General features: G+C 42.2%; 1 protein-coding gene across 1 annotated transcript in view; it reads right to left on the reverse strand.

The window, feature by feature from the left end:
* The window catches only part of LOC308348612 (interleukin-36 gamma-like), a 47828-nt gene that overhangs the window by 4358 nt on the left and 17066 nt on the right, over window positions 1-26404 (reverse strand). The window contains exons 4-5 of the mRNA XM_080812789.1: window positions 925-992; window positions 348-452 (exon numbers count right to left, since the gene is read on the reverse strand). Of these exons, the coding sequence (XP_080668915.1) occupies window positions 348-452; window positions 925-973 (154 nt within the window). The 5' untranslated portion in view covers window positions 974-992. The remainder of the gene's footprint in view (window positions 1-347; window positions 453-924; window positions 993-26404) is intronic.

A 26404-nucleotide genomic window follows, 5' to 3' on the forward strand; every position in this document is an offset into this window, starting at 1 on the left:
AATGTGATGTTGAAATCTGCCTTCCTGTACCCACTCATTTAATCCTTTTAGGACACTTTGAAGTCAGGCAGGAGAAGATACTCCTCTTCCACAGGATAGGCCGTCAGTCACTGAAAGCAGCTCTCCTGCCCTGCAAAGAGGCTGTTCTACCCTTTCTGCTTTCTATACCCTGGTCCAGACAAACTTCTCCCTGACACGGCTTCCCAGGCAGCTGTGAAATTCTCCTCCTTCCACGTGGGCCCTGTTGTCAGGCCACCCTTTCACAAAAGGCCAGTGCCAGCATCCCAGGTGCCCTAAGGTGACCCCTCCCTTGCCTCCAAGGCAGCAGCTGTGGGATGACCACTCACCTGGGGTCACACTGTTACTCCGTGGAACTGTCACAATGGTCTGACCCTGAAGGACCCACACCTGCTGATTCAAGTCGGACACCTCCCCAGTATGAGGTTGATTCACTGCAGTTTAAAGAGAGAAGAATAATGGAGAACCATTATAATTAGGCCGTTTTGCTAGATGCTAGGCCCTTCAGGAAGGAAGGTCCAGGGTTTACACACCAAAACTGACAGCATTCACATGACCCTCAGCTCAGCCTTTCTTTCTGGGAAAGCTATGGGTTGTGGTGAGGAGGGCCAGGACTGCAACTGGTCTAAGAGGGTAAAATGTCCCATAGGGCATGTGTGCTGAGTCCCAGCTACTCCCTCTGATGCCTCCTCTGTGCTCGGCTTGGTGCTCAGTCTGGAGCTAGAGCAGAGGATAAGCACTGCTCCCCACCCTGCGGAAGCTCACTGTCCAGGGGAAACTGGAGAGCACTGGGTGGTAAAAGCCATACACAAAGAGGGGCAGAGAATGCTGGGGCAGCCAGCAGATCCAGAAGAGACAGGTGTGAGTGCAGGTGTCCCAGCCTCCAGAGCCCCATCTCAACATCACCTGCTGTTAAGGGTTCTCCAGAAATAGGGATTCCTCGAATGCATGTCATAGTGGGGTTGTCTCAACACCTGTGGGGACAGTGATAGTAGATATGAGCATCAGGAGACATTTCCAAGACCTTTCTAGGACACTAGTTACTGAGATCCTCATTCTGGACAAGGAGTTGGGAAGCCTGGCCTGACGCAGAGCCCTACTCAGAAAATCTGAGCCACCTCCTGAGACAAAACTTCAAGGTAGCAACAGGGAGGAGACCTTGGGCAGAACTTTCTCCACCCAAAGATCCAGCCAGTGACCAGATCCTCCTAGAAGTTCTAAGGCATGACTTTTGACCTTAAGTCGCCTGCATGCGTCTCCTCCTCCTTCCCCTATTGACATCTGCTTCTGCCTGGGGGCAGGGCAGCTCTATCAGGATCCTAGCAACTCCCTGGGAAGTGAGGAAGTGAGAAGCAACTAGACAGGCACTGGACAAGTCGCAGAGCCTGGCATAGCCCCATCTCTTCCCTGAGCCCTAAAGCACAGAAGAGAGGGAAGACTAGAAAGTTGGAGGACTTGCTGGACCTTTATCAATAGTGCAGGGGACTGAATCACAGCTCCAACAGCTCCCAAGAGCAGTGAAGCGCTCTGACAGAGACTGCCATTTATTTGGTATAATGGAGGAGGTGCCACTACCTTGGTGGGGCGTGGCAATTGTATGTCAGAAAATCTTGGGAGTCTCAGATGGCAAAATCATAGCATCAGCATTGAGCTGCACCAAACCACGCCCATGGGGAAATAGAGCTGATGACAGTCCCCAGGTTTCTCAGCAAGGGGATACTGAGGGACTTCCCCAGAACCCAGTTCTCCTGTCTTGTCACTCAGGCTACAACTGGAAATGCCAGGCCCTTCACAAAAGAAGTCCATCTGCTGGGGCAGGCAAGCTTGCCCTCTACAGTTCCACTAAAGGGGCCCTTTGATTGCAAAATTAGCTATGGGCTTCAGGCAGGGTCCACATGGCATTCTTGGCCATCCAACCATGCCTGAACCACCTCAGGCCACCCCTGAAAAGAGGGCTAGGCTGAAAGCTCCCCTATTGTACTCTTTTAGCACCTCTGCCCCCTTGAGAAGCCACAAACACTGGGCAGTGTACCCTTAACTGAGGTCCCTGGTACCTCCAAAATGCAGCGGACTCCAGAACTCCCTGAGGACTAAAATGGTCGGCAATGATCTCCCTAAAACCTGAGCCCCAGATCCCAACTTATCCTCTACCCTCTGGTCTAGTAATGCCAGGCATTTGTAGGTTCACAATGAATGGTAACAGTCATTACTACTTTTGGGGGGGACCATGTTTATTATACTCCCACCCTCCATCCACTGAGGTCAAGCACAAAAATTTTCTGAGGCAGAAGCTAACTTGACTAAGGTAAATTTCAAAAGATAGACTGGAAACAACTTTATATTTACCTGCCTAGCTGGGGGGTGGGAGGAAAGGGCTAAGACAGAACCTTCTAGGCAGGCACCTCCATGAGCCCCTCTTCCCACCCCTAAAAGTCTCCTTGCTCATCCTCTCATACTTTTCACCCCCATCTCCTTGTTGGCCTTGGAGGAACATGGTCCTTTCCTTTGAGCCCTCAATCCCATCACTTTTGGCTTCCAGTTTATCTGTTACTCCAGGAGAGAGTGTGATAATGAATTTGGACACACTTGTGTTCAAAGCCAGGCTCAGCCAGTGTCACCTCTCTTAGGTCCCCTCTGTCCAACCGAAGAGCTTCTCAATTATGTATCAGTCAACATACCTCCTTTCTTGGGAAGTTCACCAAAAAAAATGACATCTAAAGGGTCCTATCATCTGGCCCCCAAATTTCTTAGGTTTCTGTTTCAATCAGGATCTAGTGTGGGAAGAACCCACACAAGGAATTTCAAACAAAGGGAACTAGTTACAAAATATATTAGAACACTAAAGAGTAACAAGAAGGTGCTGAAGTGTCCCTGATATTAACAAGTTCAGGAAAGAAACAAGAGGAAACAAAAGAACCTAGGAGCTCAAAGGAAGGACCTTGTAGGACTGATGCCCAGACCTCAGGAGGGGACCCTCTGCCAAACTGATGCTCAGACCTCTGAAGAGATAGTGTAGTCTGTTCGGTGCATGAACACAAATGCGGAGAGGAGGCATCAGCCCAAGAGATGCTCAGAGGACCCAAGGGACACAACCCAGAGAGCTGTATTTTCACTGATGCCAAAGCCTTTGGATATAGCTTGAACTTTCCATACCCAGAAGAAGGTAGTAAAAACCTATGTCTTATGATGACATGTGTCCCTTTCAGTTTCAGCCTCTTATTCCACTTGATCCTGACCTTCCTCTCACTTCCCAATATTCAGAGCATCCAGTAATTTCCAGAATTGCCAGCAATCAGTATCCATTCTGAAGTCCCCAGTTTAAAGTTTACCGTGAATGAGTATCAGAGAAATTAGAATAGGAGTGACAGTGATGAGAGGGAAGAACTGAACCACTGGGTGGATAATTGAGGAGCAGATAGGCCATATCTAGTAAAGAAATGGACCAGAACTTTAGTCTTTGAGTAGAAGGGATGGATAATATGATTACATGATATCCTAGCTGTATTTGAGAGGACTATCAATATTTATGCTGGTTACAAAAAGTAAGGAATACGATTCAAAACCCAGTTTGTCAAATTCTTTCTATTAATGTTCTATTGTCACATACAACAGTGAAAATTATGCACAACATTAAGTGTGGCTTGAATTGAGTTCAAGTGAGTACTCGTAAACTCAAAAAAGATCCTAGACATGGAAATAATTTTAAGAGATCATGAAGTCCAGATTCCAACTTTTAAGCTCTAAGATACTATCGTCCGTGATTGTTTGGTATCAAGTCCTTCTATTTTGCTCACTTAACGTGCTCATGATCTTGATAAGTGGAGGGAACGTCAATGGAAACCAAGAATGGAGAGCGAGCTTGGTCATTCACCAGGACTAGAATCTCTAGAACCTGTTCATAGAGGCATAATCTCTGTAACAATGTATTCATGGAGCCAAGCTGACATTCACAAGGAATGAAAGCAGAAGGAACCAAGAAGTAGTAGATGTTGTCTGACCCCCACAGTTGAAAAATACACAGAATCAAATTCATGGTAGAGCTGGGTTTAGAATCTGTAACTCCCAATTCCCCAATCCAGGGCTCTCTGCTTTAGTGCTCACCAGCTCCACTGTGGCTCCTAAAAGGACCAAAGCCACTGCAGCTTATATCTTATCAGGGGCTACCTACAACCAATATAGCCTGGACATTGCTACTGGAAGAGAAATGGCATTCCCTTGGTTGAACTAATGGGGCAACACGACGTGCACCACAGAGAACAGCCTGGGCCATTTGTACTCGAGTAGATTTGAGAAAATGGGACAATGCCAAGGAAATTCCCAGGATGACCTCTGCAGAACTGCCTCTACCAAATGTGGGTGTGATGATATAGTTGAACTTGCCCAAACCTCATCTCTTCTAAGCAGCCCAAGCTCATTGTCTAAAACTCCCTTCCCTGTGGGCTGACCCATCCTCATGTCTTTCCCGAAGCTGGGTCTGCCATGAAAACCCCCACTTTTGGTTGTGGGCCAACGTGCTATTTAATAGCTTCCTCTACGTGTGAAAATGAAAGATAACTTAACAAAAATAACCCCCAAACTCCTCACCGAAAATGGCAGAAACAAAAGAACCACTAAAGGCGTCAAGACAAAAGAATTCAACTATACAGGACCAACATCAAGGTACATTTCTGTAAATTTAAAACATCTGTTTCTTTGGGGTAAATACCCAGTAGTGCAATTGCAGGGTCATAGGGAAGCTCTATTTTTAATTTCTTGAGGAATCTCCACACTGTTCTCCAAAGTGGCTGCACCAACTTGCATTCCCACCAACAGTGTAAGAGGGTTCCCCTTTCTCCACATCCTCTCCAACACAGGTTGCTTCCTGTCTTGCTAATCTTGGCCATCTAACTGGTGTAAGGTGATATCTCAATGTGGTTTTAATTTGAATCTCCCTGATGGCTAGTGATGATGAACATTTTTTCATGTGTCTGATAGCCATTTGTATGTCTTCATTGCAGAAGTGTCTGTTCATATCTTCTGCCCATTTTTTTATATGATTGTCTGTTTTGTGTGCATTGAGTTTGAGGAGTTCTTTATAGATCCTGGATATCAACCTTTTGTCTGTACTGTCATTTGCAAATATCTTCTCCCATTCCGTGTGTTGCCTCTTTGTTTTGTTGACTGTTTCCTTTGTTGTGCAGAAGCTTTTGATCTTGATGAAGTCCCAAAAGTTCATTTTCGCTTTTGTTTCCTTTGCCTTTGGAGACATATCTTGAAAGAAGTTGCTGTGGCTGATATCAAAGAGGTTACTGCCTATGTTCTCCTCGAGGATTCTGATGGATTCCTGTCTCACATTGAGGTCTTTTTTCCATTTCGAGTTTATCTTTGTATACGGTATAAGAGAATGGTCGAGTTTCATTCTTCTACATATAGCTGTCCAGTTTTCCCAGCACCATTTATTGAAGAGACTGTCTTTTTTCCACTGTATATTTTTTCCTGTTTTGTCAAAGATTATTTGACCATAGAGTTGAGGGTTCATATCTGGGCTCTCTACTCTGTTCCACTGGTCTGTGTGTCTGTTTTTATGCCAGTACCATGTTGTCTTAGTGATCACAGCTTTGTAGTAAAGCTTGAAATCAGGTAATGTGATGCTGCCAGTTTTATTTTTGTTTTTACTGGGTATTTACCCCAAAGATACAGATGTAGTGAAAAGAAGGGCCATCTGTACCCCAATGTTTATAGCAGCAATGGCCACAGTCTCCAAACTGTGGAAAGAACCAAGATGCCCTTCAACGGATGAATGGATAAGGAAGATGTGGTCCATATACACTATGGAGTATTATGCCTCCATCAGAAAGGATGAATACCCAACTTTTGTAGCAACATGGACGGGACTGGAAGAGATTATGCTGAGTGAAATAAGTCAAGCAGAGAGAGTCAATTATCATATGGTTTCACTTATTTGTGGAGCATAACAAATAACATGGAGGACATGGGGAGATGGAGTGGAGAAGGGAGTTGAGGGAAATTGGAAGGGGAGGTGAACTATGAGAGACTATGGACTCTGAAAAACAACCTGAGGGTTTTGAAGGGGTGGGGGAGTGGGAGGTTGGGGGAACCAGGTGGTGGGTATTAGGGAGGGCACGGATTGCATGGAGCACTGGGTGTGGTGCAAAAATAATGAATACTGTTATGCTGAAAAGAAATAAAAAATTTTAAAAAATCTGTTGACCAAATTGTACACTTGTGTGCAACCAAAAAATAAAAACAGGGGCGCCCGGGTGGCTCAGTGGGTTAAAGCCGCTGCCTTCAGCTCAGGTCATGATCCCAGCATCCTGGGATCGAGCCCCGCATCAGGCTCTCTGCTCAGCAGGGAGCCTGCTTCCTCCTCTCTCTCTGCCTGCCTCTCTGCCTACTTGTGATCTGTCTGTCAAATAAATAAATAAAATCTTTAAAAAAAAAAAAAAAACAGCTAAAGCCTCTATCAGACAGTTTGTGGTAAAACATTTAAGGAAAAGCTTAGGTTAAATGCCTAAAGTTTGAAATTCCTGGATAAAAAGCCAATGACAGAGAACTTTTAGCCTAATGAGCCATATAACAGAAAGTGCAAAAGCCATGAAAGAGAAGATGATAAACTGAACATCATCAAAATTTTAGAATTTTGGACAAACTTGGACAAAACACATGATGGGTGAAAGTTAAAAGATAAGGCACCTGCTAGAAAATATTTGCAACACATCTAACAAGCTAATACCTACCATTCAAAGTTTTTAAGTAGTTCCCACTAGTTTAAAAAATGCAAGTAATTTTATAGAAAAATAAACAATAGACGTAAAAAGCATTTCACTGAGAAGAAAATATAAATGTCCAACAAATAGAAGTAATTATAGTTAACCGTACCAGTAATTAGCAAAATGCAAATCAAAGCAACAATGAGATTCCATTTCCACCCAACAGGAAGGCACAAATTAAAAAGGTGGTAGGCAATGGTGGTGAGGAAACAGATTCACTGACTGTATGGATGGATGTGTGAATCAGCACAGTCTTTTTGGGAAGCAATTTTGCAGGAGCTATTAAAAATCTAAATATATGTGCCCTTTGACTCATCAATTCTACTTATAAGAATCTATCAGTTAGTTCAGCTTCAAAAGTTGGAAAACTCCAATTCAATGTGATCAAAATATTCATTAGATCACATACTTGGAAGTCCAGAAGTTATATAGGATCAGAACCATTGATGTGGTAATTCCATAATGGCAGCAAGGACCAGCATTGAGCTAATTCTCTTCTGAACTGGCATTCAGTACATAAGGCCAGGTTCCCTCATGTCTGTAAGATAATTTTCTGTGAGAATCAGAACTACATGTTCAGACATTTACATCTTTGCAAGAAAGAGAATGTCTCTCCCACATCAAAGTCTTTCAAGTCTGCTTGGGTGAACTTGAGAGCCATGCTGTGCCCATCAGGTCCTAACAAGAAATATATGACACATTCAAAATTTGGCAGTTTGAGGCAAATGTAATAAAGGGGTTATTTATAAAGATGTGGGCAGAGTATAGGGAAATCCCAAGGCGTAGATAATGCTGAACCCTGGGGCTAGTAACAGTAGGATACACCTCTTATCACCCATAGGCCTGAATGGACAAGAAGAGGAAACAGTTACCAGAACCCACAGAGAGAGAGCTTTGTGGAGAGGGCAACATAATAGAAGCCATGACCTGCCTCAAGAAAAACAGCCTGGGGTGACCCCAGAGGGAAGGAATCAGAACTAAATACCCTGACTTCTCTCTCTTCCCATCCTCCAATTTCCTTCCAGTGAATCGTGAAGGCAGTGGTGGTGGAAGTCATCCAGCATAGGCTAAGCCTTCTGCCCCTCAAGTCCATGCTCTTACTCCATGAGTCTGAAATCTGAGTTCCCTATCCCAAGCGAAATATAAAAAGACAGCAGCTTCTGAATCACCACAAGTTAGGTCTATGTGGTCATACCCCCAACTGAAAGTTTTTAAAAGCCATTCCCACTGTTGCTCCTATAAGGTGGTTAGAGGAAAATACAGGAGTGGGGAGGAAACAGTTAAGAAGTCAATTGATAGACTACTTGATTCTGTAGCTATTCACAAGGTCTAATGTAGTAGTCATGGCTGCCTTCTCTCACCAACTATCCCATATTTCCCTTGCTTTCTACAAGTACCTTAGCAGGATGCTCTTCTTCACCTTGAGGGTAATTCAAGCCTTTGTGTCTATGGACTCTGAGTCCTTGGTGCTCTTTTCAGGATTTAGGGTGTTACAGTTTTTCACTATCTGAAACTACCAGGCAGGGGAGTAATAAGACCTTCTCCAGGGAACCCCTTGGGTTCCAGACACAGTCATGTGTACCTCCATCAAGTAGCACCAACCTAGTTTTCCCTAAATAATCAGGATTAAACACCCCACCCATTAAGTTGACTCCTTTCTGCCTGTTTATTCAATGACACGAGGGGCCAAATGGCTATAGGGCAATCTCAGCTTCCAATTCCTCCAATCCTTGACTGTATTCCCTAGTGGAAGCATTGCATTCCTGGGCACTAAAACCTCCTTTCCATGGAGCTTAGGGTCACATAACAAGAAGAAAAAGTTCCTACAGTATGCCATTTAGTTTAAGAGTAAGAGGGTCTCTTCCCCACTCCACCTTTTGGCTCTTGAACCTCTGCATTCCCATCATGACAAAGACAGTAATATTTATCAACCAGCGGTTTAAAGAATATGCTGCTTTAGTAAGACAGCCCTCTCTCAAAGTGTTGTGTTCTACTCGGCACCACATGTGACTCTTCAAAAGACAATTCCATTAGTTTATCAAGACATCTGCACATGGTAAAGCCAACAATGGTTCAGGTAGAAAAGCCAATGAATTATTACATGAATGTGAACTTGTAGCCACAATGCCTTTACTGAAAAATGGAACCCTTAATTAAAAATGACGCCCTGTAGCATCATGCAGTCATGCAGTAAGTCTGCCCCCATGGTGTTGCTGGCAGAAGTACTATGAGTTGAGAAGATAAATCAATACATAAAATTTATATGTATCTCTACAAGAAAAAAGCATTGGCCTCTTCATAATGGAACAGTCCAATACAATCTGCCACCAGGGAGTTGGCTGGTTGCATTAGGGAATGTTGTCAGGGGTTTTCTGTTGATCTCTGCTGATGATGGTTTGAGCACTCTTCAGTGGCAATAACCAAATTGATTTGTTGAGGGGAAATCAAGTGCCTGAGTCCATGCATAATCTCCATATCTGCCACCACTGTCACTTTGTACATAGACCCACTGAGTAGGCAAGGGACTGGAGAAGACTGGCATCCATGGGTTGGGACACTTCAACCTCTCATTTCCTGAGAGCCTCCTCTGCAGTAGATGCCATTTGGTAGGTCCTTGTTTGGAAAACAAATATCTTCACATTTCCTATTCCGTGCCCATTCCGTGAGGTTCACTTGCATACTACTCTACACATCCTTGTAGCCGATGTCCTAATCTTTCTCTTTTCCAAGTTTCTGCCCAGCTAGCCAACTCATTGCCCCACAGATCAGTGTAGATCTGCCTCACAGATCTCCTCCAACATGAAATGAATAACCAAATATACTACCTCAAGTTCTGCCCAATGGGAGGATTTCCCTTCATCATTATTTTTCAAGGCAAGCTGAAGGGGCTATAGTGAAATGGCAGTAGCCATCTATTTCCAGCTGGGGCCAGCATACTATGCAGATCCATACATACATCAATCAGGCCTACGCTTTTCCTCCTCCATTCTACATCATCCCATGAGACTCTGGTATGAATTAAGAAACAGGTGGAAAAGCTATAGAAGCAGGTACCATGGGTGTCTGAGCTACCAACTTATGAAGTTGACTTTTGCCTTTCAGATAAGCTTGGGCCTGGTCTCCTCTACATCATTATTTTTTAAATAGACTGTTCCTGTGCCTGTCCAATCTTATGGCTTGGCAGATCAGGACATTCCAAGCTCTTGGTGGGCAGTATAAGTCATTTCATGTCTCATGGTTAGGAATTTAGACTCTATAATAAACAAATAGCAGTTCTGGAGCTGATTTTCAGGAGGGCTGAAGAGGACATGGCCTTATTCCAAAACCCCACGGATTTTCCCCGTCATTTTTCACCTGGGGCTTGTAAGAGCTCCGTGAAGTACCTCTAATTGCAACAAACACTTCTAGAACCAGTGGGTCTGTTAATTCTTAAGGCTCATGGGGCAACCTGGATATTCAGCATAATCTTTTCTGGATCTAGGACCCATCAAAACTAGCAGCCTTATGGGTTATTTGGTACATGGACCACAACAGCATGCCCAGACAAAGAATGTGTTAACCCTAAAATCTAAAGAAGCCCATTAATCACTATGCCTTTTTTTTTCCCCCTGCTGGGAGATCTAAGGTCCAAGAATCTATCGCACATTTTTTTTTAAGATTTTATTTATTTATTTGACAGAAAGACACAGTGAGACAGGGAACACAAGCAGGGGGAGAGGGAGAAGCAGGCTTCCCACCGGGCAAGGATCCCCATGCGGGGCTTGATCCCAGGACCCTGGGATCATGACCCAAGCCGAAGGCAGACGCTTAATGACTGAGCCACCCAGGCATCCCGGTCTATCACTTTTTAGGTGATTTTCTGAGACGCTTAGACTACTAGACCCCTGGAAATTTCAGCAATATAGCATACCCCTGAATGCATCTCACTAGCATTTCTCTTTCTAAGGCATCTAGTGTGTTTGTTACTTCTTGCTTACCAAATTCAATTAGCATAATGTCATGAATGTAATGGACCAGCACGTTGTCCTTAAGACTTACGACAATGAGGAACTGGGAATAGACATGAAGCAACACAGTCTTGCATGTGAAGGCAGATTGCTTCTGGTCATCTTTGCTCATAGATATGGGGTTTAAAAAACATTTTCTAGGTGAATAGCTGTATACTAGGTCTTGGGCTGTGTTTATTTGCTCCAGTGAGGACAATATATGCAGATCTGCAGCCTCAACTGGCTTTACAAGTTGAAGTTTATGATGATTTCCTGGCATTCTCTGCAACCTATGCAGTATTTGTACCAGCCAACAAGGTAAATTAAATGGGATGTGAAATTAATACCCTTGCATCTTTCAAGTCTTTGATGATGACACTAATTCTAGTCATCCCTCCAGGTATGTATTGCTTTTGGTTCGGGACTTATTATCTTGGCAGGGGTGAGGAAGAATTCTAGGGGCTTCCCTTTTGCATTCTGTACATAGTAACCCTAACTTAATAAGAAGGAACTGAAAATGGGGCATGTTGCCAATCACTAAATTTATTTATTTAAATTAGATAAATTCTAAACCTGAGAAAACAATCTAAGGCTGAGCCTTCAGGCAGATTCAACTCCAAAATCCATCTGTCTCCTGACTTTTATAACCTTCTACTTGGCTTGATGGACCACAGCAGCATTTGGCATCTCTGGGGATCAGCATCAGTGTGGAGCCAATATCTGAAGCCCCTGGAAAGTCTTTCTCTCTTTCCAGTACACAGTCCTCTGATAAATGGCAACACATGTCTCTGGGTAAAGCTTGGGGGAAGAGTCCTACTATTTACCTGTCACTCTGTATTTGTCTGCTTGGGCTGCCATGACAAAATACCACACACAGGGTGGCTTAAAGAACAAAAATTTGTTCCCACATTTCTGGAGGCTGGCAGTCCAAGATCAAGGTTTTGGCAGCATTGGTTTCTCCTGGGGCTTCTCTCCTTGCTGTGCCCTCTTGTGGCCTTTCCTCTCTGCACACACTTCCCTGCTGTCTCTTTCTCTTCTTATAGGGACAGCAGTCATATTTAGATTAGGACCTCATTATCATGACCTCATTTAGCCTCGATCACTCCTTTAAAGGCCCATCTCCAAACACAGTCACTTTGGGAGTTAGAGATTCAACATGTGAAGCAGTGGGGGCAGGTGGGGAGACACAATTCAATCTGTAACACACCACTGTGCAAAATTCTTCTTCAAAGGGACCTGTCCTTTGGCTCAAAGGGCTTCAGGTCTGTGATCTCCCTTCAGCCTGGAAAGCAGGTAAGAAGCCATAAATCCTCCACTACACCAATTCAGGTTAGGTGTTCTGCCTACCACACCTAGGGCTTTTTTCTCATACATGTTAAGCAGCACCTTAGAAGCATCTCCATCTATTCCACTTCTAGAAATCTACCCTACAATGAATTAGTCATTGCCACAGAGTGCTGACGTTGTAAATACATAAGTAGCTCACTTTGAGCTGTTGCTCAGGGAGATGGAGAGAATGTTGGGACACACCTGTGACTCAGCTGCCCATTAATCACCCACCCCAGGATGACCCAAGGGACCACGAGCAAATGTGTTGGTGAGGGGCACCCAGTCTCCCAAAGAACTCATTGGTAACCATCCTCTCTGGGCTAGAGATGATGGTTATTTAAGTTTCTAACATTAGAGGCAGCTAGATGAAATATATATATATATATATATATATATATATATTTTTTTAATTTGACAGAGAGAGAGAAATCACAAGTAGGCAGAGAGACAGGCAGAGAGAGAGGGGGAAGCAGGCTCCCTCCTGAGCAGAAAGCCCGATGCGGGGCTCAGTCCCAGGACCCTGGGAACATGACCTGAGCCCAAGGCAGAGGCTTTAACCCACTGAGCCACCCAGGCGCCCCTAGATGAATGATATTTATAAATGCTTGTACTTTTTTTTTACTTTTCCTGTATCTATTATTGTTGGGTCGGCGGCTCCGGGAATGCAGGAGAAACAACAGAAATGACCGCCGGGGCCACCATCTTCCAGCACCACCCCCCTTTCCTAACTCTTGACTCTCTCGCCATAAGGATGTATGCCCAGGTCATATCTCCACAAGTAACCCAATACCTATGCAAGAAACCGGAACATCAGGACTCCCCCAACCCTCCAATCCCCAAATACCATACCTTATATAGCTGTGAACCTATTCCCTGTCTTAACCCAGATAAAAGACCCACTCGACCCCCTCCCGGTGTGACTTCCCCGACTCCCCTTTCCGGAGTCGCGGAACCTCGCCTGAGGGTGCCCACCTCCTCCCGGCGTGACTTTCCTGGTTCCCCTTCTCCTGAGCCCTGAAACTTCCCCAGAGAGTGCCTTTAATAAATCTTGCCTTGTGCCTACCTCGCCTGGTGTCGTGTTTATCTCGCCTGTAAAAGCTTACAATTATTATTTCTAACAAAAAGTTTAAAAGAAAAATTAAATGAATGTATTATGGTAAACTGCTAGAGTAGTTCGTTTGGTACTGCTGATTCTCTGATCATTTTTCCATACGAACAAGGTGTTTAGACTAATGGAAAGAATTATCAGTTGGGCAAATCCAAACTGAGGAATTCTCTGGTATACTGCCTAAATGATGATTTAAACCTGGCTTCTCAAAAAAAAATTAATAAGATAAACTTAGTTTCTTGTTTTTCCCCAAACAAAACAAACATTTGTCTTGTCAATCTGAGACTTTAATCAAAAATCAAAAAGCTTTGGTCACCCTAGCTTGGAGCTGAGAGGTCAGCTGTGCTCCCTGGGACCAGCAGAGGGCGCTGCGGCACCGAATTACATCAAAAGGCCGAGCCTCCGCAGGCCACATCCCTCCCATCTGGGGTGGGAGCTCCGAATTTAGCGCAGCGGCGCCTGAAGGCAGGACCTTTGTCGCAAGCCTAGAATCGTGCTTTCAAACTTTACGCATCCCAGTTCGAAATTACCTTGCAACCAAGTTCACGCATACGTGTAAATCTATAATCAGCTTGTAATGTTAACCTACCAAATCTGACTGATGGAATATCATAATAAAATAAATTTCCAAAAAATACAAAATAGATGAACAAAATTAAATTTAGCTAGTTAAAGTGGACTTTTGGTCTTTGTAACTTCAGCAAATTATTGTTTTAAATAATTTGCATTTCAATAAACCCTTTTTGGTGAAATATTAAGATTTTTAGTTACTGAATACAAGAAACGTACCATATCCGTATATCTTATTTTTCTTGTTGCAGGATTCATTTTCTGGAATTTTGAAACATTCTTTAAAATGTAGGTAATATAAAAATTATGAAAATTTGACTGTGTAAAGTCATAAAGGCCTATGGCCTCCTTAAGATGAAACATTTGGTTTTCATAAGTTGTTTGTTTTATGGGGAACAGGGTGTATAGAATTCAAATAAAACTAGAAAGGTATCTAATTCACAAGTCATTCACAGCTGCGAGGACAAAACTCTATCATCAACATGTTAAAATTTTTTTTTAATTTTTTATTTATTTTCAGCGTAACAGTATTCATTGTTTTTTCACCACACCCAGTGCTCCATGCAATCTGTGCCCTCCCTAATACCCACCACCTGGTTCCCCCACCCTCCCACCCCGCCCCTTCAAAACCCTCAGGTTGTTTTTCAGAGTCCATAGTCTCTCATGGTTCACCTCCCCTTCCAATTTCCCTCAACTCCCTTCTCCTCTCCATCTACCCTTGTCCTCTATATTATTTGTTATGCTCCACCAATAAGTGAAACCATATGATACTTGACTTTCTCTGTTTGACTTATTTCACTCAGCATAATCTCTTCCAGTCCTGTCCATGTTGCTACAAAAGTTGGGTATTCGTCGTTTCTGATGGAGGCATAATACTCCATAGTGTATATGGACCACATCTTCCTTATCCATTCATCCGTTGAAGGGCATCTTGGTTCTTTCCACAGTTTGGCGACCGTGGCCATTGCTGCTATAAACATTGGGGTACAGATGGCCCTTCTTTTCACTACATCTGTATCTTTGGGGTAAATACCCAGCAGTGCAATTGCAGGGTCATAGGGAAGATCTATTTTTAATTTCCTGAGGAATCTCCACACTGTTCTCCAAAGTGGCTGCACCAGTTTGCATTCCCACCAACAGTGTAAGAGGGTTCCCCTTTCTCCACATCCTCTCCAACACACGTTGTTTCCTGTCTTGCTAATTTTGGCCATTCTAACTGCTGTAAGGTGGTATCTCAATGTGGTTTTGATTTGAATCTCCCTGATGGCTAGTGATGATGAACATTTTTTCATGTGTCTGGTAGCCATTTGTATGTCTTCCTTGGAGAAGTGTCTGTTCATATCTTCTGCCCATTTTTTAATATGATTATCTGTTTTGTGTGTGTTGAGTTTGAGGAGTTCTTTATAGATCCTGGATATCAACCTTTTATCTGTACTGTCATTTGCAAATATCTTCTCCCATTCCGTGGGTTGCCTCTTTGTTTTGATGACTGTTTCTTTTGCTGTGCAGAAGCTTTTTATCTTGATGAAGTCCCAGAAGTTCATCTTTGCCTTTGTTTCCTTCGCCTTTGGAGACATATCTTGAAAGAAGTTGCTGTGGCTGATATCAAAGAGGTTACTCCCTATGTTCTCCTCGAGGATTCTGATGGATTCCTGTCTCACGTTGAGGTCTTTTATCCATTTTGAGTTTATCTTTGTGTACGGTGTAAGAGAATGGTCAAGTTTCATTCTTCTACATATAGCTGTCCAGTTTTCCCAGCACCATTTATTGAAGAGACTGTCTTTTTTCCACTGGATATTTTTTCCTGTTTTGTCAAAGATTATTTGACCATAGAGTTGAGGGTCCATATCTGGGCTCTCTACTCTGTTCCACTGGTCCATGTGTCTGTTTTTATGCCAGTACCATGCTGTCTTGGTGATCACAGCTTTGTAGTAAAGCTTGAAATCAGGTAACGTGATGCCACCAGTTTTATTTTTGTTTTTCAACATTTCCTTAGCAATTCGGGGTCTCTTCTGATTCCATACAAATTTTAGTATTATTTGCTCCAGCTCTTTGAAAAATACTGGTGGAATTTTGATTGGAATGGCATTAAAAGTATAGATTGCTCTGGGCAGTATAGACATTTTAACGATGTTTATTCTTCCCATCCAAGAGCATGGAATGGTCTTCCATCTTTTTGTGTCTTCTTCAATTTCTTTTAGGAGTGTTCTGTAGTTCCTCGAGTACAGATCTTTAACCTCTTTGGTTAGGTTTATTCCGAGGTATCTTATGGTTTTTGGTGCTATAGTAAATGGAATCGATTCTCTAATTTGCCTTTCTGTATTTTCATTGTTAGTGTATAAGAAAGCCACTGATTTCTGGACATTGACTTTGTATCCTGCTACATTACTGAATTGCTGTATGAGTTCTAGTAGTTTGGAGGTGGAGTCTTTCGGGTTTTCCATATAAAGAATCATGTCATCTGCGAAGAGAGAGAGTTTGACTTCTTCCTTGCCAATTTGGATACCTTTTATTTCTCTTTGTTGTCTGATTGCTGTTGCTAGGACTTCTAATACTATGTTGAACAAGAGTGGTGAGAGTGGGCATCCTTGTCGTGTTCCTGATCTCAATGGGAAGGCTGCAAGCTTTTTCCCATTGAGGATGATATTTGCTGTGGGTTTTTCATAGATAGATTTGATGAAGTTCAGGAATGTTCCCTCTATCCCTATACTTTGAAGCGTTTTAATCAGGAACGGATGCTGGATTTTGTCAAAAGCTTTTTCTGCATCAATGGAGAGGATCATGTGGTTCTTCTCTCTTCTCTTATTGATTTGTTCTATCACATTGATTGATTTGCGAATGTTGAACCATCCTTGTAACCCAGGGATGAATCCTACCTGGTCATGGTGGATAATCTTTTTAATGTGCTGTTGGATCCTGTTTGCTAGGATCTTGTTGAGAATCTTAGCATCCATATTCATCAGTGATATCGGTCTGAAATTCTCCTTTTTGGTAGGGTCTTTGCCTGGTTTGGGGATCAGGGTGATGCTGGCTTCATAAAAAGAGTCTGGAAGTTTTCCTTCTGCTTCAATTTTTTGAAACAGCTTCAGGAGAATAGGTATTATTTCTTCTTTGAAAGTTTGATAGAATTCCCCAGGGAATCCGTCAGGTCCTGGGCTCTTGTTTTTTGGGAGGTTTTTGATCACTGCTTCAATCTCGTTACTAGATATCGGTCTATTCAGGTTGTCAATTTCTTCCTGGTTCAATTTTGGGAGTTTATAGTTTTCCAGGAATGCATCCATTTCATCTAGGTTGCTTAGCTTATTGGCATATAACTGTTGATAATAGCTTCTGATGATTGTTTCTACTTCCTTGGTGTTAGTTGTGATCTCTCCCTTTTCATTCATAATTTTATTAATTTGGGCTTTCTCTCTTTTCTTTTGGATTAGTGTGGCCAATGGTTTATCGATTGTCTGGATAGTATATAAATCTTATACTTGGGGTTCTTCTTGACGAGGCTCCTCCTTTTTTTTGCTTATATATATATATTTTTTCTCTCGTCATATACTTTTATCAGTCTTTTTGTTTGTCTGTTTGTGTTTGTATACGTCATAAACCTTACCCTGGGGCCCATTTGGGCTGAACCTTCACTTTTATCTTCCCTTTTTTTCCTGTCTCTCTCTCTCCCTCTTTTTTCTTTTTCTTTTCTTTTTTCTCTCATTTGGGTGGGGAATCCTGAGTGCTCAGAAGCGTTCCAGGGTGCACCTTGACTGCACCACGGTCAATACATCCAGCTACATCTGTCCAGTCATCTCTCACCAAAATGACTAGGAGGAGGAATCCCCAACAGAAGAAAAATACAGAGGATGGGCCTTCTGCAACAGAGCTAACGGCTATCAACATAGACAATATGTCAGAAAGAGAATTCAGGCTAACAATTATCCAGGCAATAGCTAGGTTGGAGAAAGCCATGGATGACCAAACAGAATTGATTAGGGCAGAATTGAAAGCGACCAGAGAGGAGGTTCATAATGTTAGGGCAGAGCTGAAGGCCACCAGGGATGAGGTTCACAACGCTCTCAATGAGTTCCAATCTAATCTAAATTCTCTAAAAGCTAGGGTAACTGAGACAGAAGATAGAATTAGTGATCTGGAGGACAAACAAATAGAGAGAAAGGATCAGGAGGAAGCCTGGAACAAACAGCTTAGAAGCCACGAAAACAGAATCAGGAAAATAAATGATGCCATGAAACGTTCCAACGTCAGAATTATTGGAATCCCTGAAGGGGAGGAGAAAGAAAGAAGTCTAGAAGATATAGTGGAACAAATTTTTCATGAAAATTTTCCCAATCTTGCGAATGGAACAAGTGTTCATGTACTAGAAGTAGAAAGGTCCCCCCCCAAGATTATAAATTCAAAAAAAAATCCAGGCACCTCATAGTAAAATTGAGGAATCATAATTGTAGATACAATCTCTTAAAAGCCGCTAGGACAAAGAACCTCCTTACATACAGAGGAAAGCCCATCAGAATAACGTCAGACCTGTCCACAGAGACCTGGCAAGCCAGAAAGGGCTGGCAAGATATATTCAGGGCACTAAATGAGAAGAACATGCAGCCAAGAATACTTTATCCAGCAAGACTGACATTCAAAATGGATGGAGAGATAAAGAGTTTCCAAGACCGGCAAGGCTTGAAAGACTATGCAACCACCAAGCCGACACTGCAGGAAATATTAAGGGGGGTTCTATAAAAGAGGAAAAATCCTAAGAATAGCATTGAACAGAAATATAGAGACAATCGACAGAAAGAAAGACTTCAAAGATAACACAATGTCAATAAAAACGTATCTCTCAATAATCACTCTCAATGTGAATGGCCTAAATGCACCCATAAAACGACACAGGGTTGCAGATTGGATAAAACGACAGGACCCATCCATATGTTGTCTACAAGAGACCCATTTTGAACCTAAAGATACACCCAGACTGAAAGTGAAGGGATGGAGAAGCATCTTTCACGCCAATGGGCCTCAAAAGAAGGCCGGGGTAGCGATTCTCATATCAGATAAATTAGATTTTAAACTAAAGACGGTAGTCAGGGATACAGAAGGACACTACATCATTCTTAAAGGGACTATCCACCAAGATGATCTAACAATTGTAAATATCTATGCCCCCAATATGGGAGCAGCCAATTACATAAGAAAACTATTAATCAAGATAAAGAGTCATATTGATATGAATACATTAATAGTAGGAGATCTTAACACGCCTCTCTCAGAAATAGACAGATCATCGAAGCAGAAAATCAATAAAGAAATAAGAGCATTGAATGACACATTGGACCAGATGGACCTCATAGATATATACAGAACATTCCACCCTAAAACAACAGAATACTCATTCTTCTCAAGTGCACATGGAACCTTCTCCAGAATAGACCACATACTGGGTCACAAATCAGGGCTCAACCGATACCAAAAGACTGAGATGATTCCCTGCATATTCTCAGATCACAATGCTTTGAAACTGGAGCTCAATCACAAGGAAAAGTTCAGAAGGAACTCAAATACCTGGAAGCTAAAGACCACCTTGCTTAAGAATGCTTGGATCAACCAGGAGATCAAAGAAGAACTTAAACAATTTATGGAAACCAATGAGAACGAAGACACTTCACTCCAAAACCTATGGGATACAGCAAAGGCGGTCCTAAGGGGGAAATTCATAGCCATCCAAGCCTCCCTCAAAAAAATTGAAAAATCCAGAATACACCAGCTGTCTCTACACCTTAAAGAACTGGAGAATCAACAACAAATCAAACCAACTCCACACATAAGAAGGGAAATAATCAAGATTAGAGCAGAGATCAACGAGGTAGAAACCAGAGATACAGTAGAACGTATCAACGAAACTAGAAGCTGGTTTTTTGAAAGAATCAACATGTTAAAATTTTAAGAATTGGGATGCCTGGATGGCTCAGTCATTTGAGCCCCTGCCTTCGACTCAGGTCAGGATACCAGGGTCCTGGGATCGAGTCCGGCATCAGACTCCTTGCTCAGCGGGCAGCCTGCTTCTTCTCTCTGCCTCTGCCTGCCACTCTGCCTCTCCCCATGCTTGTGCTCTCTCTTGCTCTCTGATAAATAAGGAAAGAAAGAAAGAAAGAAAATCTTTTTGAGGGAAATTGGAAGGGGAGGTGAACCATGAGAGACTACAGACTCTGAAAAACAACCTGAGGGTTTTGAAGGGGCGGGGGGTGGGAGGTTGGGGGGACCAGGTGGTAGGTATTAGGGAGGGCACAGATTGCATGGAGCACTGGGTGTGGCGAAAAAACAATGAATACTGTTGTGCTGAAAATAAATTAAAAAAAAAATTTAAGAATTTATTTGAGCAGAAATAAATTTCAATCAAGCAGCATCCAATCTAGCAGATAGAAAGGAGCTCTGAGGAGCTGTGCAGAATGAAAGACTTTAGTAGGCAGAAGGGAGCAGAAATAAGGAAGTTCTACTTGGCAAAAAAATCAGGTTGATTATTGCTTATTGCAAGGTTACTTCCCCTTTGGTGATGGCAGAGGTGTCTCAAGTAGATTACCTAGCTAGTGCTGATCAGGTGACTCCTGAATGACCTGCCCTTTTTTTAACCTCTGGTTTCCAGATTCCATTTCAGGGACAGCTGAAACTGTAATTGAGCCTCGGTTCCATGACATGTTAATTAAGATAATAACAATTATCTTAAATTTGATTCATGCTCCAAATAATTCTCTTCCTTCGTTTAAATGTCTTGTTTGCATGGAAGAGTTATCACCAGGAGCAGGAAACAAACCGTGAGGACACCTTGTAAGGTGAATAGAGATTCCCAGAATGTCTACAAATGCAAAATAAGAAACAATGATTTTGTGAGCTTGGTTACAACAGGAGTTAGTCACAGAATGATGCAGTTAACTGTTAAAGGCAAATGCCTCACACAATGGCAGAATCAGTCCCTTACCTAGCCTGTGTGAAAGTGTTATACTGTTTGAGACTGAGGGAGCAAAAAGAAAAGGTTCCACTCTCAAATAAAAACTATTAATAGAATATTAAGTTAAAAGTTTCATTTCTGAAGACATACAAATGGCTACCAGACACATGAAAAAATGTTCATCATCACTAGCCATCAGGGAGATTCAAATCAAAACCACATTGAGATACCACCTTACACCAGTTAGAATGGCCAAAATTAGCAAGACAGGAAACAACGTGTGTTGGAGAGGATGTGGAGAAAGGGGAACCCTCTTACACTGTTGGTGGGAATGCAAACTGGTGCAGCCACTTTGGAGAACAGTGTGGAGATTCCTCAGGAAATTAAAAATAGATCTTCCCTATGACCCTGCAATTGCACTGCTGGGTATTTACCCCAAAGATACAGATGTAGTGAAAAGAAGGGCCATCTGTACCCCAATGTTTATAGCAGCAATGGCCACGGTCGCCAAACTGTGGAAAGAACCAAGATGCCCTTCAACGGATGAATGGATAAGGAAGATGTGGTCCATATACACTATGGAGTATTATGCCTCCATCAGAAACGACGAATACCCAACTTTTGTAGCAACATGGACAGGACTGGAAGAGATTATGCTGAGTGAAATAAGTCAAACAGAGAAAGTCAAGTATCATATGGTTTCACTTATTGGTGGAGCATATCAAATAATATAGAGGACAAGGGTAGATGGAGAGGAGAAGGGAGTTGAGGGAAATTGGAAGGGGAGGTGAACCATGAGAGACTATGGACTCTGAAAAACAACCTGAGGGTTTTGAAGGGGCGGGGTGGGAGGGTGGGGGAACCAGGTGGTGGGTATTAGGGAGGGCACAGATTGCATGGAGCACTGGGTGTGGTGAAAAAACAATGAATACTGTTACGCTGAAAATAAATAAAAAATTAAAAAAAAAAAAAGTTTCAGATTGGTAAAAATGCATAAGTAACTATGCCCAGTTACTACAGCAGTTGAGATCCCTAAAGAGAAATTCTACAAGACAAGCTACTGGAGATGAATACTCATGAGCCAATAAATGCTTTAAAATAAATAAGATATTCTAGAAGCACTGCAGGAATTTGTGTCCTGGTAATGGGGCTGCAGAAGTAGAAAGGTGTCATGGCTTTATGTCAAGTTCTTTCCAAAAGAACTGAGATTCAGTTACTTTGGGTGATTATCGAATTCACAGGGAAGATCTAGGGTGTAAAATCTTGCCAGGACATCTGAATTCCACACCACATGATGCTAAAACATCGATGTGTCTTAAAAAACCCAACTGCTCTCATCCAATCCGTTTTCAGCTTCTTAAAACATAGAAACAGAATATTCCTGCTGAATAGTAAAAAAAAGAAAAGAAAGCTTTAATAAGAATGTGTGAGCTAAAGGTAGAATAGACATTTCATAATATATTATTCCCCCTCACTATGTTTAATGGATTCTGATATATGTCCTATTCCTCTTTTTTTTCCAACTCATTTTTATGCCTTACTATGGTTCTCAGCCCACAGTTGATAAGGCATTGTCCTAGCATTAGAGCTAGGAGAAAACAGATCATTGGCAGTTGGCTCTGGAGGGCACAAGGGCCTTCTGGTCTTCTCCACGGCCTAGCCCCACAGAGAGAAACGAGCTTGGGACCAGCAGAAATTAGTCCTTTTGGCCCATCCTGCCCCTAATCATGCTTGGACCCCACAAGCGCTTCCTACTACAATTCCTTTAAAGATACTTTGCATTCTATTTCTGTTGTTGCTATGTGAATTAACTTATAAATTAAAGAAAGACTTTGTGGGGCCGGTGGGGGGGCGGGGAGCACACACAGCTCTGTGGAGGTGTATCATGAGAATCACTGAGCAAGGACCTCCTGTGTCCCCAATCCTGTTCCTGGCACCACCTCTGTGCCTCATGGCCCAGAGCTACAACTACTCATTGGGCCCAGCTAAAAGGCACATATAGAGCCAGAGTTAGGAACAGACTGTGTCCCACAGGTCTGTTCCTAAGTCAGTTGTTCAGAGCCACATATGCTCACATAACCCACACTGTAGCTGCTTAGGCCTCTTTACAGAATGGCCTCTGTATTCAAGAACAAGTATCCCCACCTCCCAAAGAGCAGAAGAGTCGAAGCTGCTAATCTTTCAAGGCCTGGACCCAGAAACTGGCAATACTTCATTTCTGTCATAATTCTCTTGACCCATGGCAGAACCTGCACTGATTCAAGAGGGTTGCACATAAATGCCATCTCTCAATGAGAAAAATATCAAAGAATTTGCCTTTATTTTTCATCTGTCATAGTCTGCCTTATTTCTAGTCCTCCCTTATGCAAAATACACTTATGCCCACCCAAAGGCTCCCAAAGTCTCATCCAGTTAAGGCATAGCTTGGTGTCCAGGACCTCATCAGCTCAATCAGGTAAACTACGGCCTACAGGCCAGATCTGGTCTGCCTACACATTTACACATTGTGTATGACTCCCTTTGTGCTCCAGTGGCACCGTTGGGTAGTCAGGACAGAGACTAGATGGCCTGTTAAACAAAAAAGATGTACCATCTGGTCCTTTACAGAAGAAGTTGCCCATCCCTAGTCTAAATCAGATCCAGGTATAGATAGGGCTTATTGGATGAAGTTTCTCCCAATCTGAAGACCTGTGAACCAAAGAGAGGAGTGATCTGCCCACACGGACCAAAGCTGCGGTGGTGAACAGGTACAGAGCAACCGCAAGACATTTTCGTGTTCAGGAGGGAATCCAGACATACACAGCAGTCCCTGGTTCACAGCAATTCGCACATCCAGCTGGGACCACATGGCCAACTCCTTGATTAGGGGCATGGCCTGTTCACCTAGAGCAGGCTCCACCCTGAGCCATCAGCCCCACCCTCCAAGCCACCCTTCCTTTTCCACAGGGAGCAGCCCGAAGCCCCTGTCTGCAGCAGGGAGCTTCTCTCAGCATGCTTCCGGCCCATGGAAAATGGGAGGTCTGTGTTCATTTTCTAGCGCTACTGTAAAAAAATTTACACAAACTTCGTAGAGCAAATGGGTCAAATGTGGTCCTCCAGTTCCAGAAGTCAGAGGTTGGCAAAGTGTCTTACTGGGCCAAAATCAGGATGTCGGCAGGCTCTTTCTGGAGGCTCTAGGGGAGAATTGTTTCCTTGCCTTTTCCAGCTTCTAGGAGGCGTCTCCCCTCCATCTTCAAAGACAGCAATGGCTAGCTGAATCCTTTTAAACACTGCATCACTCTGACTCTGACCCTCCTGACGTCCTCTTCTACTTAGAAAGACCCTTATGATTACCTGGGCCCACCTGGGTAATCCAGAATCATCACCCGACCTCAAGATCCTTAAAATCACATCTGCAGACCCTCCTGCCATGTAAGGTAACATATTCACAAGTACTGGGGTTAGGATGTACACATCTCTGGGGCCATCATTTTTTTGTATATAATATGTAATATATATTGATATGTATAGTAATATTATATATAGTAATAATATATATTTAAATCACACATAAATATATTTAATATATTATATATGTGATATATAATATCTATACATATAAATATTTAATGTATATCTTTATATACTAAAATATATTTATATTTTATATCATATCATATATAATTATATTATATATTTTATTATTTTATATATTATATATTGTATATACTAAAATATATTTTTATAGACAATGTATTTTACACTTATATAATAATTAATATTTCCCATATAAATATGCTTATATAATATTTTATGTTATATGCATATTTATATTTTTATATATTTATATATGTTATATATAAACATATAATATTTTATATGTATATGTGTATATATGTGTATATATATACATATATATGTGTATATATTTATGTGTATATATACACATATATATTATATATATAATATTATATGTTTATATATATTTATATTAACATATAATATTTTATATGTTAAGGCCTCTCTTTATTTTTTACTTCTCTGTCCCTTTCAGTCCAACCTACTACAATGCCTTTAAAAATGTTTTGCATTCAAGGGGCGCCTGGGTGGCTCAGTGGGTTAAGCCTCTGCCTTCAGCTCAGGTCATGATCTCAGGGTCCTGGGATTGAGCCCCACATCAGGCTCTCTGTTCAGCAGGGAGCCTGCTTCCCCCTCTCTCTGCCTGTCTCTCTGCCTGTCTCTCTGCCTACTTGTGATCTCTCTCTCAGTCAAATAAATAAAATATTTTTTTAAAAAAGTTTTGCATTCTCAATGTATAATCAATTCCATTAGGGAAAGAAACACACCTACGTTCCTTTTCAAGACCACTCTACCTTGTGTCACCTATGAGGCTTCTGGTTTTTTCAAGGACCTACGAGGCATGCCCTAAATTCCTCTGAAGTCTCCCAGTTTGCCACATTACTTCAGGCAACACTTTTTCTAAACTTCTCACCCCTACAAAACACACGTCATTTTAGTCAGTAGCACTTTCCTCACTGTCCTGGCCCTCACTAAGTCTCCCCAGAGACTTCCAACTTCCACCTGTCACCAAACACAAAGCAATGGCACACGTTGTATGCTTTAGTCACTGGAGCACCTCACTGCTGGTCCTAAATTCTGTTCCAGTGATCTATTACTGCTTCACAAATCACTCCAAAACTTAGTGGCTTATTTTACTCAGAATCCTACGATGTGGGCAGGGCTCAGCTACAATGGTTGACTCTGTTTCACATGGCTGCAGGATGCATTGCCAGGAGGCCACTCACTTGGCTGCCATGTTGGTGCTGGCTGTCAGCTAGGAACTCAATTGTCCAGACTGTCAGTCGCGCCCTAATTCCTTTCCACATGGACCTCTTCACAAGGCTGCTTGGAACTTCTCACAATGTGATGACTGTTGTGCAAGAATACATATTTCAGGAGACATGACATAAAAGCTACCAGTCCACTTTTATCAAAAAGACAAGAGATAACAAATGTTGGTGTGAATGCAGAGAAAAGGGAACCCTCTTACACTGCTGCTGGGAAAGTAAAATGGCACAGCCATATTGAAAACAGTATGGAGGTTCCTCAAAAACTAAAAATGGAATTACCATATGATCCAGCAATCCCACTCCTGGGTACTGAAATCAGTATCTTGAAGAGAGATCTGCACACCCATGTTCATTGCAGCATTATTCACAATAGCCAATGTATGGAAACAACCTTAGTGTCTGTCAATAGATGAATGCATTAAGGAGATATGTATACAACTTAATATTACTCAGCCATGGGAAAGAAGGAAAACCTGCCATTTCCAACAATTATGGTTGGACATTGAGGGCATTATGCTAACTGAGCTAAGTCAGAGAAAGACAAATACTGGATGATATCTCTTATATGCAGAATCTAAAAAACTGAACTTGCAAAAACAGAGAGTAGAATGTTTACCAGGGGTGGGGGGTGGGGGGGGAAACAGAGGAGATGTTATTTAAGGGTACAAATTTGTAAATAATGGATAAATTCTAGAGATCTAACGTACAACATAGTGATTATAATCAACAATACTATATTATAAACTTTAAAGTTGCTAACAGACCAGATCCTAACTGTTCCAACATAAAAAAAGAAATTATAAATGTGTGATATGAGAAAGATGTAAGCTAAATACCGTAGTAGTCATATTACAATATAT

This window comes from Martes martes (assembly GCF_963455335.1).
Source record: "Martes martes genome assembly, chromosome: 9".
Lineage (NCBI taxonomy): Eukaryota > Metazoa > Chordata > Mammalia > Carnivora > Mustelidae > Martes > Martes martes.